A 17,161-nucleotide genomic window follows, 5' to 3' on the forward strand; every position below is an offset into this window, starting at 1 on the left:
GGTCTTGAATACCGACTATGATTCATATGCACTAGTATACAGCTGCAAAAACCTTGAAAATAATCAGAAAAGAGGTATAGTACAATACTTAATTGATTATATCGTTTTCTAAGATAAATTAAAGTTCTTTGTTAATAAAAGTGTTAATGAAGTTATAACTTGTAATTTTAAATTAAAATTATTTATTGTTAAAACTACTATGTAATGTTTTACAGTTTGGAGTTGGAAACTAAGTAGGACAACAGAGTTAAGTCCATCAGCTAACGACAATATTAATGCTATTATCGAGAGAACGAACGTTCTAAATAGCAGGTACTACAGCAAAATACAGCATTCAGTCGACGCTTGCTTTTACTATCCTGAAGATAATGGGCAGCCATTGGTATTTAGAGGACCTTGTGAAGAAAATGTTCCATTAGTTAACAATTTCAATGCTTCTGATGTAAGTTTTTATTGACTCAATAGACGATATTAAAGACAATATTATCTTATAACATTACTTGGAACATTCGTCTTATATAAATTGTGTTCCAGTTATTGTAAAAGATTGAGTAATTAAGTCATCAATAAATTTCAGTATTTAGGATCCTGGTACGATATAGAGAGTTACCCAACTGCCTACCAGTTTGGTAGTTGTCCATCCGCTACATACACCCTTAATAATACAGTGGTAGATGTCTATAATACTGAAGTAATTAACAAACGGTTGTCATCCGTTAATGGAGTGGCTGTACCATACTCTGATGGATCTTCTAGATTAACTGTCTCCTTCCCCATTCCTGGAACTGCTCGTATGTATATATTTTTACTGTATTGTGCAGTAAAAAATGAATAATTATTTATTTTTACTTGTTATTGAAATAATTAAACTTCAAAGCATATATCTTAACAAAATTTATGAATAATACTTTAAAGTTATTTGAAACGATTAACCGGCTGGGCCACAGAGTGCAATGGAAAAAAAGTATAATGAATATATACCTAACTCTACTTATTAAATGGTAATGTAATAAAGCACGCGAATCGCAAGTGATATATGATGTTAAAGTGACAAATCAATTATTTAAATTAAAACAATTAACAAGGCACAATTTGATAGCGTTTACGATGATTTGATTTGAAATAAACAAGAAAGACGGCGTTCATCTATTTTGAAATCTGTTACCAGAGGCTTGATTCTAATTCTATTCTTAATTTTTTTTACTAAACAGTTTTTACCTAATTTTTATGCACGACCGATTCTTTTCCAGTAACTACAAATACACCATACTGGATACTCGCAACTGACTACTTAAACTATGCATTGGTATATTCTTGTGTTAACGACGAAAACAAGGAAAACAGGAGAGGTAAACTAATTTTATTTACCAAAAAATACTAATATACGATGTCATAGAGGTTCACGGTTCACATTCAATAACTAACTAGTATTGATTTTCTCTCTATAATAAGTACAACTCCATTTTAGTGTCAAGTTGGAAACTCAGCAGAACTAAATATCTATCAGAAGAGTCGAATACGCATATAAACAACGTCATGAACTCAGTAAAAGTCCTCCGTAGCACGTATTACAAAGAGAGGGGTCATTCAGAAAGCAACTGTTTCTATTTCCCCGAAAACAACGGCGGTCCAGTGGAAATGCCGGGAGAGTGTGCAGCTAGCACCATAGCCATTGATAACTTTGATAAAGAAGCGGTAAGTTGCTCAAAGCGATTAATGTTATGTTTCCTTGACTTTTTGTTTCGATTAATATTTATCTTATTGTTCCTATATTTATTGTTCACATTTTGCATTAAGGGGCAAGTCATTTAATACACATTTTATTTATTTTATGTCTATTGTAGTTCACTGGCCCTTGGTACGAAGTATCAAGATTCCCGTCAGAATTAAAATCGGGTGAATGCGTTTCCAACGAATTTGTTTCTTCAAACAATGGCTTTACAATGAAAAAAACTTACGTGTCTGATGAAGAGTTGATTGAAGCTAAAGGATCAGCCACCCTCTCTAATGATACAAGAGGAATCCTTAGTGTTAACCTAACTGATGGAAGTGGAGGTAATGTGTTAACTAAAAACTTAATCCAAAACGATTAAATCTGAGTAGCTCAAAGCGTTTCATTAAAACTATTGTTGCTGGTCATTCTTTTCTAACAAATCATTTAAAAACGTAATCTTTTAAAATATATTATAAAGCATGTATATGAAATGGATAAATAATTCTTTTAGCTATCTATGAGACTACCATGTACGTGATAGACGTCAACTACACTGACTATGCACTACTTTATGGCTGCAGAGACATCGGAGAAGGGAGAAAACAAGGTAGGCATTATCAGTTACTAGTACGTTGTCTTGCAAGTGTTAAATGAGGTGGGGCAAGATTCGCTCATTCGCTTTTAATGGCAAGATATCTAAAATTATTTATCTGCCGAGAAATGAGATTAAAAGTGACTTTTTAATCGATTAAGATATTTTGGTAATCTTTTTTATTTATTTATGGATTTATTAATGATAATTAGACCCTCAGAAGACTTACAGTAAAAGTACATAAATATTAATTCTAATAAAAAAAGTTTACACAAATGGATTAATATAAACTATATATAAACTGATAATTCTGTTACAGTATACAGTTGGAAACTCAGTAGGCGGCAGGCTGGTTTATCACCTGAAGCCGTCGATAGTATAAATAAAGTCGTATCAGACTCGCTAGAACTTTGGGAAGGGTACTATGAAGACACAGACCAAACAGACAAAGGCTGCTTCCACTACCCCGAGTATGATACTTTACCTGAAGAAATTGTTTTAATAGGACGCTGTGACGACAGTATCAAAGGAGTGCCAAACTTCAACGCGAGCGCTGTTAGTATTTAGCGTACTCTGTAAAATATGTTCGATTTGCATTGATAATTACTATTTATAAAAATAGGACGCAATTTCACGACATTATTCTTCTATCAATATCGTTATTGTCACAACTTTTGTAAATTTTTTGTGATTCCTATTTTAGCTTGTATTACATATTTTTTGTACTCATCTGTGATGGTATCTTTCTTAATAATTTATTTTTACAGTACTTAGGCAACTGGATTGAGGTAGCGAGCTACCCTCAACGATTCCAAAATGGCGACTGTGCAAGAGCGTACTACACCTCCACAGATGGCGTCGTTGTCAATGTAATGAACACTCAAGTTATTAATCATTCACTAGATGTCGCTTATGCAACTGCTAGAGTCGCGTCCAACGACAGCACTGGAGTTTTAGATGTTACCTTCACTATGCCAGGTAATTTAAATTAATTATTATCTAACTCTCAGACTCATAACAAAAACAAGATAACAATTTTACAAAATATCTTCTTGTATCAAAAATTCTTCAAGCAAATTCGGAAACATCGACTAATATTTAATAATTTAATAATTATGCACACTGGCCATTTCTACTATTGTGTAATGTGTGCGCAGACATAATGCGCTTAATATGGAGAATGTTTGGTTCTACCGATGTTCGTGACGTTTATTATATTAGGTTTAGCATTGCATCATTTTGGTAGCAATTGCGAATCTCACAAAACGAATCTTAAATCCCCTTTAAATTATTGATCATTAGGCATTAGACAACGCTACTTGTTGCTTTAACAAACAATGTAAGTATGTAGGTTTTTTCTATCGATATCGATAGAAAAAATTAATGTCGACAGTAAACATTTTGGAATTCCTTTAGGAGGCTTTTACCCGTGGAGGGGTTCATACTTATAATTTTATAGAATGTTTATTTTCATATATTGTGCATATGTGTTTGTATTATTATGGAAATTAATAAAGCTTTCATCATTATACCAACTTGGTTCTAATACACTAAAATAATGAGTGTGTTACTCAAAAAACATTATTTTTGTAAAAATCCGACCCCACTGTAGCAATCGGATTAAAACAATAACAATCACGGCGTTTCATTATTAAACGGCTACTTAACGATTTAATTAAATTTGATAGCACCAATGAAAAATACATATTTTTCATTAAATTTATTTTACCTTTTTCAGTATCAACTACAGCGAACTACTACATACTCGCTACGGACTACGAAAGTTACGCTCTTGTTTACAGCTGCCGAAACTTGGCAAATGGAAAGAGACAAGGTATTTTCGTTTTCTCATTTATTATATATTCTCATTAAAAATGTAAAAAATTAAGTCTTAGGAGGCAGAGTAGACTTATAAAAAATTTGACTCACACATATGTATGAAATAGTTTATTACTTTCTTGGGTATATTTAGGGTACATATAACATCCTTTAAATTATAATTTCTCTAGAGTGGTACGCTTCTCAAACCTGGGTTGCGTTCGAGCCCCGACTATCATGTGATGATTTAGATTTAGATCTTAATTTCCATGTAATATCCATCCCAATTAACCATGTTTTCGGAGTTAGTCTTCGAAAATAAGGAATGAGGAATAATAACGAATGACAAATAATTTAATTTGATTTTGACAAGGATTTACAATACAATATAATAACTAAAATTACAAATTACGCTGAACCCACTAGGCCAACACTGTACTCCATACAACAATAAAAAAGCTCGCCTAAAATATCACAACCATTGACCTTATAGTGGGCAGTTGGAAGCTTAGCAGAGGCAAAACATTAAGTCAAGACGCAGAAGCTATTATGGATGATGTTATCAGCAATACCGAAGGTCTCATACAACGCAATTACAAATCTACAAGTCAAACGGAAGATGCTTGTTTTTACATACCAGAAGCGGATAGGAACACGCCTCCAGTGTTTAGGGGACAATGTCAAGATGTTAAAGGTGTGGAAGGATTCGATATAGAAAAAGTGAGTAAAGATATAGATTAAAAACAAAGTGCTATTACATTAAGACTAAGTTTATAATAACTGGTTGGGACTTAATTTTATCAAATCAACTCCCTTTTGTTCTAAACTAAATATGTTGTATTTGTCGCTAAACAAACAATCCAGTCACAGTGATAAAATATCTACTATTTATAAATACAAATTACAGTACGTGGGCTGGTGGCATGAAATCGAAAACTACCCAAGTAGCCAAAGTGGATCTTGTATCAGCTCTGAGCTTGTTGCCACAGAAAATTCATACCAAATGATTGATACCAGTGTACGAAACAATAGTGCCACGGTTATAACAAGCACAGTCACGGCTTCCAGTGACGGAAGATTGATTAAGACGTTCAGCGATGGCAGTTCTGTTGGTAAGTTTGTCATCACTTTTTTACGCATATTATAAAAAGCAAATATAATCTACTAATATTTGAATTAAGAACTCGCGATTCTATATGTCTGAGAAATATCGTGACTCCGTCGATATTGACATTTCATTAGCGGGTTAAGATGACGTCCATATTTGGGTAAAGTCCGAGCACAAAAGACACGAATAACTATCGTACAATATTTAATTCAGATTATTTATGTAATATCATAATGACAGTGTTATAATATCATTGTTATAGAAATAATCCTAAATTGAAACAATAATATAATAATTAAAGTAAAGTACTGATATTTGTGCATGTTTTTAAAGTTTATTTCTAGATTGAGTACCGTTTTAAGGGGATTAATGTTTAATTTGAAATCTGTTTTTAATTTTCAGAATTATTGGTGATTGTAACGGATTATGAAACATTCTCGCTACTATATTCTTGTGAAAATATCAATGATGATTACAAGCGTGGTAAGTATTGAGATCTAACTAATTCTTCTGGGATTTAAATTACGTTATAAGAATATTTCATTACTTAGATTTGAAAAAAAATTTGGTGAAAGGATGACACAAAACTGACCATAGTACTTAGTACTGTACATTATACCAATAGCGATAATAATTTTCTTCTAACCTTAACCTTCCTTTAACTTTTATAATATTAAGTAACTTCCGATGTTAAGCCCTTAGACACTCCCATTGCCAGAGGGTTTGCAATTAAGTTGCCGGCTCTTTAAAACTTCTTTTCTAATGCACTTTCCCGCTCCCGCATAACTAATAAATATTGTACGTTTGTGTCATGGAGTCGTGTTAGTGTATTAGTAAAAGGGCGGCCCACGTCTTAAGGTAACTGTCGGTCGTTTAAAATTCCAACAAAAAATCATCTACGTTGACAAATAGAATATTCAAAAGGCCAGTTATCACCATACCCACTCCAGCCGTAATCATACTTAGTATTCCTCAACAGTATGGAGTGCAAAGCTTTCCAAAACCCGAGAGCTATCAGAAAACGCGCAGAATGTAATTTCACAATATATGGAATCCAATCGAGTTTTGGAAGAGAAGTTCTACTTCTCAGTAAACCAGAGTGATTCAGTATGTTTCCACTACCCCGAAATTACGGGGGACCAGGTCATCATACCTGGACAGTGTGATGACAGTATACCAGTCGAAACATCATTTGATACTGCACAGGTATTTATACATTACAGTTGGATATTCGTAGTACATGTTTGTTCCTTAAGTTTGTACTTATTAACAATATTAGGTTAGTTGTCTTCAACAATACATTTAGTGCCAACATCAAAAGAAAATAAATTTAAAAAAATGTGTGCGTGTACATACGTAAAAAGTGAAACGAAATTTTCTGTGTCTTAATTCCCAAATAAAAAAAAGTTACCGTAAATGGCAAAGCATAACAGTCTCTTAAGCGTAAACCTCTGTTTGAAATTATTTCAAATAGAACTAAAACTTGTTGCAGTGTAATCTTAAAAATGATTAGTAGTAATAGGTCTAGTTTTATCATTTTAATTAAAGTACACATTTGTCTCTTTTCATCATAGCGTAAATACAATTTAAAAGTAAGAGACGAAAGAGTAACTTTGTTAAAAGAAAATCATTAGACAGAATTAGTTTTAATGAATAAGGGGGTTAAGTTCTACAATTCCCAAAAAACAAATGAATATAAGCTAACAATCTTTATATTACTTTCAGTATACCGGAACTTGGTACCAAATTGAAAGGTATCCTCAACGATTTGAGAGTGGCAACTGTACTGGAGCCAGGTATAGCTACAATACTGTAAGTAGCGTCATCACAGTCCAGAACTGGCAGGTCATTGACGGTACACTGGACACAGTTGAAGGAAATGCCACTGTCACCTCAGTTGATGGGAGTGCCAAACTGGTCGTCAACTTACCTGTTCGCGGTACAGATGGTAAGGAATGCTCCAATAATACATGTTTATAACTTTTGACTCCTTGGAATAAATCCCTGCAATGAGACTACAACTGCTGCTCTGTTTGCAACTATGTGTAAAAAATGAATTAATCCATGTACTAGGTATTTACTTAATTATACCAGAAATCAACATTGCTACTGTAAAACTGATTCCGATATTCAAATGGACTTGGAATAGGAATCGCTATTGTAGTTACTATAAGCATACAGATTAGAGAAGTTATCAAATCCATAATATAATTTGTATTGTTAGATTACGGCTTTAACCGCCTTTTTTATCTTTTTTATCCAGACCCGAACCCTCCTATGGTCTCAATGGATCTCTATATCCTGAAAACGGATTATATTTCGTATTCACTGGCGTATAGCTGCGTCAATCGTGGTCCTTATAAAAGAGCGAGTAAGTATTTTTATAATAATCGAATTTTCATAATTTTACTGGCGGCCTGTAACGTGGTTTGCGGCTTTACGACTAAATTTTCTTTTTTTATATAGCCTGTAACTTATACATAATTGGTAATGTTGAATTGTGAATTGTGTCAATGGCGTAAAAGGCTGCTCATAAACATAATATTTAGATGAATTTGCATAAAAATTAAATATTAATTTTATTTTTATATATAAACAGGGCAAGATGTTTTGACAGAATAGATTTACAGTCGATAGCGCTAAGTAATACTTCCTTTAGTAAGAAGCGGAATTTGTAATGTTCTTTGTTTCTGGATCTTAGAGCAACAAAGACGCAAATAACTAGCTATTATAAACGAGGCTATAATTCTTATCTAAATACTGTTATTTTTCTACTATGATCAAGTATTTTTCAATTTTCAGTTGGGGCATGGAAGCTCAGCAGAACGCGAACGATGACAGAGGCTGGCAACACCGCCATAACCGAATACGCTGTTAACAGACAAGAATTTAATGAGGATTATTTCCTCAAAGTAGGCCAAAGTGAAACGTGTTCCCAACCCAGTTCGGGAGTAATAGCTAGGAGCGGAATTATAGTCCTAATTATAAGTATCGCTATTTTAAATTTCCTTTGATATCATTTTGTTTTTGCTTTTTAGAATAGCTTTAAATTATTTTTTGTATTATTCTCTTTTATAGGAAGTAACACAAAATATATTTGTACAATTTTATTAGTTGACATTCACTTTTAATTTATAAGAATTTCTAAAATCGAGGTACCAACTCTAATTTTAATTTTCTTATAATAAATTTTAAAACCTCGACCATGTCTTATCATTTAATCGCCATACTTACTCACCTCCAGGTTTTATATAACAATAAAGTGAATTCGGAGTTTTTAAATACTTAACAAAACGTTAACCACTCTAATAACCTACATGCAACGCTTAACCTACATGAAAGAACAGCCGTTTAAAATCTCTTTACAAAATTACGTGACTGTACATACAGGATACTAAATGTAAATGTTCGGTCACTGCTCGGTGCTCACTACCCCGATATTCCTCAGTTTTCTGTAAGAATACAGTTACAGCGGTAACTGCATAGAAATGCAGTAAAAGTAAGTAAGTAGATTTTTGTATTGGAGGCTATAACATAATATGTATATCTTCACCATTTAACACATAAACTGTTTCCTCATTAATTTTTAGATATTAAGTATAATAAACGAATAAAAACTAAATCAATGTGGATATTAGATAATATATATATGTCGGGGAATGAATATTTTAAAATTCCTGCCACTCTGAAGTTAGTCGTAGAATGCGGTGTGGTATGGTAAGATAGACTGTCAACGTTGACAATTGACAATAAGTAGTCTGTGTGATCTACCAAATGTCAGTGGCGCGATTGTTTTGTGGCCGTAAGTGAATTCTTTAGTCACTTGAGTTTCGAACGTCGCCTGCGCCAGACGTGCGCACTGCCTGTGTTTAAATATTAAGTTATAATGTCGGACAACGGTAGTAACGCCAATTTTGCAATTATTAATCGCGTTGAATCTGCGACATATATGTATATTACATAGAGTAAAGTAGACATAAGCTCTTATCATGTAAGTTCAGAAAGTCAGTTGAAAATTATTCAGTACTCAGTGAACACGAATTTCAATTGCCGTCTTTTTAACTCACTATAACATAGAATACCATAACCTATCTATCTAACGGCAAACTAACATTTGAGATTTTAGTACGCAACATTAAACATAATATATAGCTGTTGGCAGAAGCAAACAAATAAGAAAGAGATTAGACGAATACTATTCAAAACTTACTATATATATATTCTATAACAATAACATATATTTTAATAGACCTTAATCTCTAGTCTATAAGTCAGATAAACTTGTATCCTTGTAAATTTTTGATTTTTCATAATAAAGTGTAGTCAAGATTTTTTATTCTATGGAATTTATTCTATAGTTTCTATATACTATAGACTCTATAGAGTGTCATTTTGATTATAGTTCTTTAGCTTATTTAAATAGCACTCATGTACATAAATTGGATATATTGCAGAACAGAGCTTTGAGGATCATATCAGGAGCAATGTGTTCGACTCCCATAAGGGCCATGGAAGTCGAAACAAATATTATGCCATTGATATTGAGACGACTTATGCTTGCAGAAAGATACTGCCTGAAACTATTATCATCAAATAATATCCAAATTATAAATAGGATAATACCTCACCCAATCAATATAGATGGTCCACTCACTTCACCAAATGATCTCCTGAGAGGTACATCTCCAACTCTGTGCCAGATCTTCTTAGAAATACAATCTCATTATTCGAACATCAAAAACTTTCACACTGGTCGTGTTACACTCATTCATACAGTTGTATCACTCATCCTATTACGATTTTATCCAATTTAATCGAAAATAATTCAGATTTACTGGCTTTTATAGAAGAAAATAACAAGTATTATACAATCTACACTGATGGCAGTAAAGGCAATGATTTTGTAAGAAGTGCGGTATATGATTCTCAAAAAGATGTTGCTCAAAGCTTTGCTCTCGATAAAAAGTGCTCCATATTTACAGCAGAGGCATATGCAGTTTTTGCCGCTTTAAAATCTATAATTTCTATAAATAATTGTAAATATTTTCTAATTTTGACAGACTCTTTGAGTCTTTTAAATAGCCTTAAGCATTCTAATATTAATAATTTTAAAACTAATTATATTATTTATTTAATTAAAGATACTGTCTTACGGTTGCATAAAAAAGATATAACTGTTGCCTTTATGTGGGTACCCTCACATAAAGGTATTACTGGTAACGAAAAAGCAGACAAAGCTGCATATGAAGGGATTAACACTCTTAATGTCAGAAATGTGGTACAGGTTCCTATGACTGATTATTATTATTATATCAATAACTCGATAAAATTTTTATGGACAGCATTATGGAAAGAAGATCAAAAATTGAAAGGAAAATGGTATGGTAGTATACAGGAAAATTTACATACAAGACCCTGGTATGATGAGTTGAATACTAGCTGTATCGTGAGTCGTGAGTTCGTTACCACAATCAACAGATTGCGCTTTGGGCATAACACTGCACCCGCGCACCTCGCTAAACTTAATATTATAACTAACAATATTTGCTCTTTCTGTAATAATAACGAGATCGCAGATATCAACCATATCTTTTTTAAATGCCAAAACCAAATATTCATTTTTAATAGACTAATATTGGCAAGTGAAATAATGGAAATTAGTGATCCCTCCCGCCGCCAGTTGTGTGATTTGCTCAAAAACAAAAAGTGTTATAGTGCATTATATAAATACATCAAAAATACCGTGGGGAAGATTTAAGAAAACAAGTGAAACGATAGAATAACATGTGAATTAGTGACCGTAAATAAGACTTGGCTTAAAGGTCTCGTTACCAGGCCATAAAATTATTAAAAAAAAAAAAAAAAAACTCTATAGAGTCTATGTCTATCATTCATCTATCAAATAAATTTTTCACGTAATGCGGATACAAAGATAAATGGATGTAAGAAACTATATTAATTTCTTATGATAAAGTTATTTTAATTGATTAAAGAATCTTAAGGATTAGTTTTGTGGTTAATTATTTAATAATACAATGGCTGAAAACGAGGAACTCACTGGACCAGTATCACAAGAAGACATAGAAGCAGCAGAAAAATATAAAAATGAGGCAAATGAATGTTTTAAAAGTAAGTACGCATTTACTTTATATTCCGATTTTTTTTCTATATCTAAATCTTCATTTTAGTTACTTAATTAAGTTAGAACTACATACAGATTTTTTAATATTCATTATAACCTCTCTTCCAGAACAACATTACAATAACGCTATTGAATTATACTCTAAAGCAATAGAAAAGAACCCAAAAAATGCCATATACTACGGGAATAGGAGTATATCAAATTTAAAACTGGAAAATTTTGGTTATGCTTTGAGTGATGCAACAAAAGCAATATGTTTGGATAAAACTTACATTAAGGCCTATTACAGGCGAGCAGCGGCTAATATGTCTTTAGGAAAATATAAGCAAGCACTTATGGATTTCCAATATGTAAGTAGATATGTTTGAGAATACATCTCATAGTGCTTTGGCTATGAAATGGCTAAATATAATATTTATTGAATATACTTTTCTATATTAATTCATTTACCATTTTATGTAATGCTAATAATATCCTTATATTTTAATATTCTAGAATGTAACACACCCTGATTTACAAGCGATCACATACTTACCCGAACAATAAACACCATTGTACATCATACTCAAATTAGATATACTTAGTTAATGTATTTGATTGTTTTTTCATTCTTAAGTTTTATGTATATATTGTATTTCATCTATTTCTATATCTTTAGTATACTTGTTTTTTGTTATATATAATGTAAGTTTTGTAGGAGTATGAAATAACTAAATTCTTAATGTTTCTAAGAAACAGAAAAATATACACATATTATTTTGTATTTCACTCTAAATACTATCCACTAATAATTTATATCTTTTAAATTTAACTTCTCAATTATAATTCTAATATTTAATGAATGATGAATAATAAATATGAAATAAGTGCCCCATAATTATATTAAACCTCTTAGAATTTAGTAAAATCCGTTTCTAGGACAGAATACAGATAACATATCTGATAATATCAAAGTACACCTAAATATGAAGATTTTATTTGTAGAATTTGTTTTGTAGGAATAATGTTTTATAATTTAGCTCTTGTTTATAACTGATATTACAAATTCTTAGAGTCAGATCAGTAGCTTTTGAAAACCATGGCAAACTAACACAATAAAATGTAGTTTGTACTGTATTTGTTTACTGTACTATGTTTGTTTCACTGGTTTTTTTCTTTTTGTCTGCAAGAAAAATCTCACACATTGTTATTTTCGAATAAAACAAACATGATTTTTGCATATGATAGTCTAAAAGCTACATAGAATCTACACATGCTACACAGTGTTAACTACAATCATCACATTATAATTAAAAAGTAAGTAATTTTAATAAATCTGTACATAAATGGTTTTCTGTTGTAGCACACATTCTCATTATGTTATATTTAGTTATAGGTTAATAGAAAGTTAGTTTTGTATAGTTCTATAATTTTCTCTTACATCTAAGTCACTTCAATTATTCCAGGTTACCAAAGTTAGGCCAAATGACAAAGATGCCAAGTTAAAGTACAATGAATGTAACAAAATAGTTATGAAAATTGCTTTTGAGAAAGCAATAGCAGTAGAGAAGAAAGAAGTGAATATAGCTGATTCTATTAATTTAGATTCTATAAGTAAGTAGTAACTTTAACTTGAATTTTGTAATCAAATACAAACCTTCCATTAAACTTCTATGATCTTATAACATGCTATGTGAATTCTGAACAAATTATTAATTAAATAAATTCAATAACTAAATTAACATATTCAATTAAGTGTCATTTAAATCCAATTAAATTACTTTTTCATGTTGATTTTTTTATCTGAGTGAATGCAGTGCGCATTAATGGCTTAGTTTATATATATACTTAATACAGCTATACTTTATGAAATGAATTCTCTATAATAGAACAATAGTTATGAGTCAAAAATCAACTTCATCTGCTTAAATAACAAATTATTAAAATTAAATATGACATTTTTTATTTGAGTATTTTGTAAAGTAAATCTATTAGTTGACTGCATTCTTTTTTGTCTTGTGAACTGGCTGTGTATGCATTATCTATTCAATAAAAAACACACAGGCTTGAACAAATAATAAATATTAGTATATAAGATAAAATTCATTAATATCACTAACATTGTGGGTGGTTTAAACAATTGTTTCTACATACTATGAACTTCACAATATGCAATATATATATATATATATATATATATATATAACACATATATATTTCATAAATTTTCAGCTATTGAAGATGAATATGTGGGGCCAAGTCTGGAAGATGGAAAGGTTACTCTCAAGTTTGTGACTGAACTTATGAAATTCTATGAAAATCAGAAGAAGCTTCATAAGAAATATGCATATAAAGTAAGTTTTTACTGTCGCAGAAATTTCTGAAATTTACAACTTTATTGTATGGTGGAAAATTTATTACTAATAAATAACAGTAAATGTGTAATATAATTTTACCATTAATAACTATTATTATTTCTTTATAGTTATCATAAACTTAAACAGTTTTATAGATAGTATCCTTCCTTTATTCATTTTAACTAACTGTAAGACAGTTTAGAAACCTTTGAGGATGTTATAACTTGCCCAATTTCTAGAGAATACAAATTATCATTTAAAAATTTTAGCTGATCATTTATTGATACATATTTACAATGGAAGTTTTAAAAAAATGCCAATATTCACCATCAATAATTATTTTCTAGATACTAATAGATGTCAAAGCATATCTTCAAAAACAGCCGTCTCTAGTAGATATTAAGGTGGATGATGATAAAAAGTTCACCGTATGTGGAGACATTCATGGCCAGTACTACGATTTAATGAACATATTTAAACTTAATGGATTACCTTCTGAGAGCAATCCGTACTTGTTTAACGGTGACTTTGTTGACCGCGGCTCATTTAGTGTTGAATGTATATTTACCTTATTCAGTTTTAAGTTGTTGTATCCGGACCACTTCTTTATGTCTAGAGGTAAGTTTTATTAAGAATTTACTTTACATTACAATGTTATGTTTGTAGGCTGATATGGTTTCTGTCACATTATCCTGACTGTTTCTAGGACATTATACGAGAAGACATGTCTCAATCTTTATAACTTGTTTTTTTAACTGTAATGAAACTCTGAGCTTTCAGATAAAGCACAATGGATTAGCTACTCATACTCTCAGCCGCAAAGACTGGTTTCATAAACATGTTAGGCTTGTAGCTAAATTAGCTGAATTTTGTTAGGTCTCTTATAATAAAAATATTTATATGAAATTTATGATTGAGAAATTGTATTTTTTGTTTTTATAGAACTGTTTATATTATTTTTATTCAATATACTTAAAAATACATTTTATTTTCGCATGATTTTAGCAGCTTTCAGCTCTTGTCAGCTGTCAAAAACGCTTAGAGAAGTTTGACAGATCTTGCAACTAGATTTGAGGCTGACATTGCATGGCATTATAAATTTTAGCAGTTGTATAATATTTCCCCTTTTTTATATGTATGTATGTTTATAATTCTACTGTACGTGTGTATGTCACTGAACTCATCTTAAACGGCTGGACCGATTTAAATAATTTTTGTATGCGGGTGGCGCTCTGGATGTTTTAGATTCACAAATCAGCCCGGCAGATGGCGCTGCAGTCTATATCTAGATTATTTATCTATACTGAAACTAAACAGCCGGTTTTTCATGTACGAGTCTATTCTCAGTCTGGGCCTTCCGAATTACTTCTGTTAAGTAGTTAATACTTTAATCTTCACCGCTTTTTTTCAGTTTGTGGGTACATGGTACGAAGTTGAAATATATCCCACAGAACTATGGGGTGGACAGTGTTCCTTACAACAGTTTTTCACAGCGGGCGCCGATAGCTTAAGTTTTACGTCAAGGGGTGTTAATAATCAAGAATTAGTTGAAATTTCTGGTACAGCTTCTAGAGTTTCCGGAAGCGAAAACGGGCAGTTAACAATCACACTTGAAACCGATACTGGAAGTGAGTAAACATTTAATACTATAAACATTCAAATAAAACTAGAAGAACCAGTAGATAGCACAAAATGACGTCTTTAACGTTGACTGCCTCATTCAAACGTCCAGAGAATGAAAATTTTAATTTAAATATATAATAATATTCGCTAAAATAAAAACTTGATAGACTTTTAAAGAATTGAAAATTATACTTTAATAACCATATTTTTCCAGCTGTAAGTGTTCCTTTCACGGTTCTGTCTGTGGAATATCAAGACTATGCTTTAGCTTATGGATGTGTTCAATTAACTAATAATCTTCGAAGAGGTATTTATACATTTTTATCTAATAGTGGAAATTAATAAAATGCATATATTAACCTCTTTATCTTTAGTTTACAGCTGGAAACTTAGTAGATCAAGAACACTATCCAGTAACGCTAATACAGGAATTAACGCTATTGTCTTAGCAAATCGTGATTTAGTTAATAGGTACTACGTAAAAGTTGACCACTCTAATGCTGGGTGCTTCTTTTTACCTGATACACCACTTGGTCAACCGGTCATATTGCCTGGTCAATGTGATCCAAATATTCACGTCGTAGATAACTTTACTATAGATGGGGTAAGGTTTTAATGTTTGTTATTACTGTTGAATTTATTAACTTTTTCAAAGACCACATAAATATATTTACAAATGACACAATTAAACATAATACAGTGTATGATATTATTTCACTATATGAATCATCAATGCGCCATTACGTTGAACCTGGATAATCTAGATTCCGCTTTCGATCAACTAGCAATAGTTTTTTTTTCGCTTAATAATCAAATTCAAATTAATGAAAAAATTATGGGCTCAAGATGGGAGAGATCAAAGCAGATCCGTAGAGATATCGTGTCCAATTTTGACTTATATAACTGTTTCCGTTTCTTTATGAAAGTATCTCTTTTGTAGTTCCTTGGAAGATGGCGTCTCATATCTTCTTATTACACACATCGTCAATCTGGAGAATGCAACCAATTAGACTACTCCAGAGAAGGTACCACGATAAGAGTTAGGAACATGCATATTATAGACAGTGAGTTAAGAACCGTGTCCGGTTCTGCTACCGTATCTGCTGATGGAACTGGGAAACTCCGAGTTTCTGTATCCAGTAAGTTTATAATTTTTACGAGAATGTTACTGAATTCTTAAATACTATGTATTATTATGTCTTACAAATCGTGTAATAACTTACTGATACTAATACGTATCATGATCCGTAGACTTCAATATTATTACTAACATCAATATAAGAAACGTCTGAATAATACCCGCATGTTAAATATGTCTCAGCGGGCTAACAGTTCGTGATTTATAATATTAGGCTACAAATTTCACATCGGCATTTATATCATATGAATTTTGCTTTTTAGCTCGAACTGTTGATTTTTGGATCCTAGCAACTGATTATGAAAATTATGCTTTGGCCTACAGTTGCAGTAATGTGAACGCAGATCAAATGAGGGGTAAATATATTCTATATACGTCTTCAAACTAAAAACTCCCATAGTAGAGACACGATATAGGGGTGTGTAGTAGTGTATAACGTTACTTGTTCATAAAAGTCTACTGTGTTTGTCTACTTCCCGCCCGAATCTAGCCCAGCCAAGCTTTACGCTTGAAGCTTGAGTGAATATATAACATAACATTCATTAGAACTTGATTCGTAATTTGTTGAATTCAAGGCATTATTCAATTTGACCGACTCCAAATGTCTTTGATATTGAAAGTATACTATTAATTTATACGGTATGATAACTTAAATAAGGCAGATATAGCTACTAGTTTTCAAAGCTACAA

The 17,161-nt window shown here is 31.5% G+C and overlaps 3 protein-coding genes across 5 annotated transcripts in view; all 3 read left to right on the forward strand.

The window, feature by feature from the left end:
• Positions 1 to 17,161, forward strand: part of LOC123720757 — a 103,893-nt gene that overhangs the window by 77,180 nt on the left and 9,552 nt on the right. The window lies entirely within an intron of this gene.
• The window catches only part of LOC123720756, a 108,559-nt gene that overhangs the window by 32,251 nt on the left and 59,147 nt on the right, over positions 1 to 17,161 (forward strand). The gene's annotated exons all lie outside the window — the stretch shown is intronic.
• Positions 11,123 to 15,346, forward strand: LOC123717719 (serine/threonine-protein phosphatase 5-like). The gene is made up of 6 exons (XM_045673864.1): positions 11,123 to 11,361; positions 11,483 to 11,724; positions 12,820 to 12,967; positions 13,586 to 13,707; positions 14,058 to 14,328; positions 15,276 to 15,346. The coding sequence occupies exons 1-6, from the start codon at positions 11,268 to 11,270 to the stop codon at positions 15,344 to 15,346; spliced, it is 948 nt and encodes a 315-aa protein (XP_045529820.1). The 5' UTR covers positions 11,123 to 11,267.

Source organism: Pieris brassicae, chromosome 2 (assembly GCF_905147105.1).
Source record: "Pieris brassicae chromosome 2, ilPieBrab1.1, whole genome shotgun sequence".
Taxonomy (NCBI): domain Eukaryota; kingdom Metazoa; phylum Arthropoda; class Insecta; order Lepidoptera; family Pieridae; genus Pieris; species Pieris brassicae.

Coding starts and splice junctions, on each gene's coding strand:
- LOC123717719 (XM_045673864.1), top strand. CDS start 11,268: ATGGCTGAAAACGAGGAACTCACTGGACCAGTATCACAAGAAGACATA. Junction 11,725..12,819: donor CACTTATGGATTTCCAATAT/GTAAGTAGATAT, acceptor CAATTATTCCAG/GTTACCAAAGTTAGGCCAAA. Junction 14,329..15,275: donor CCACTTCTTTATGTCTAGAG/GTAAGTTTTATT, acceptor TTTCTGGTACAG/CTTCTAGAGTTTCCGGAAGC.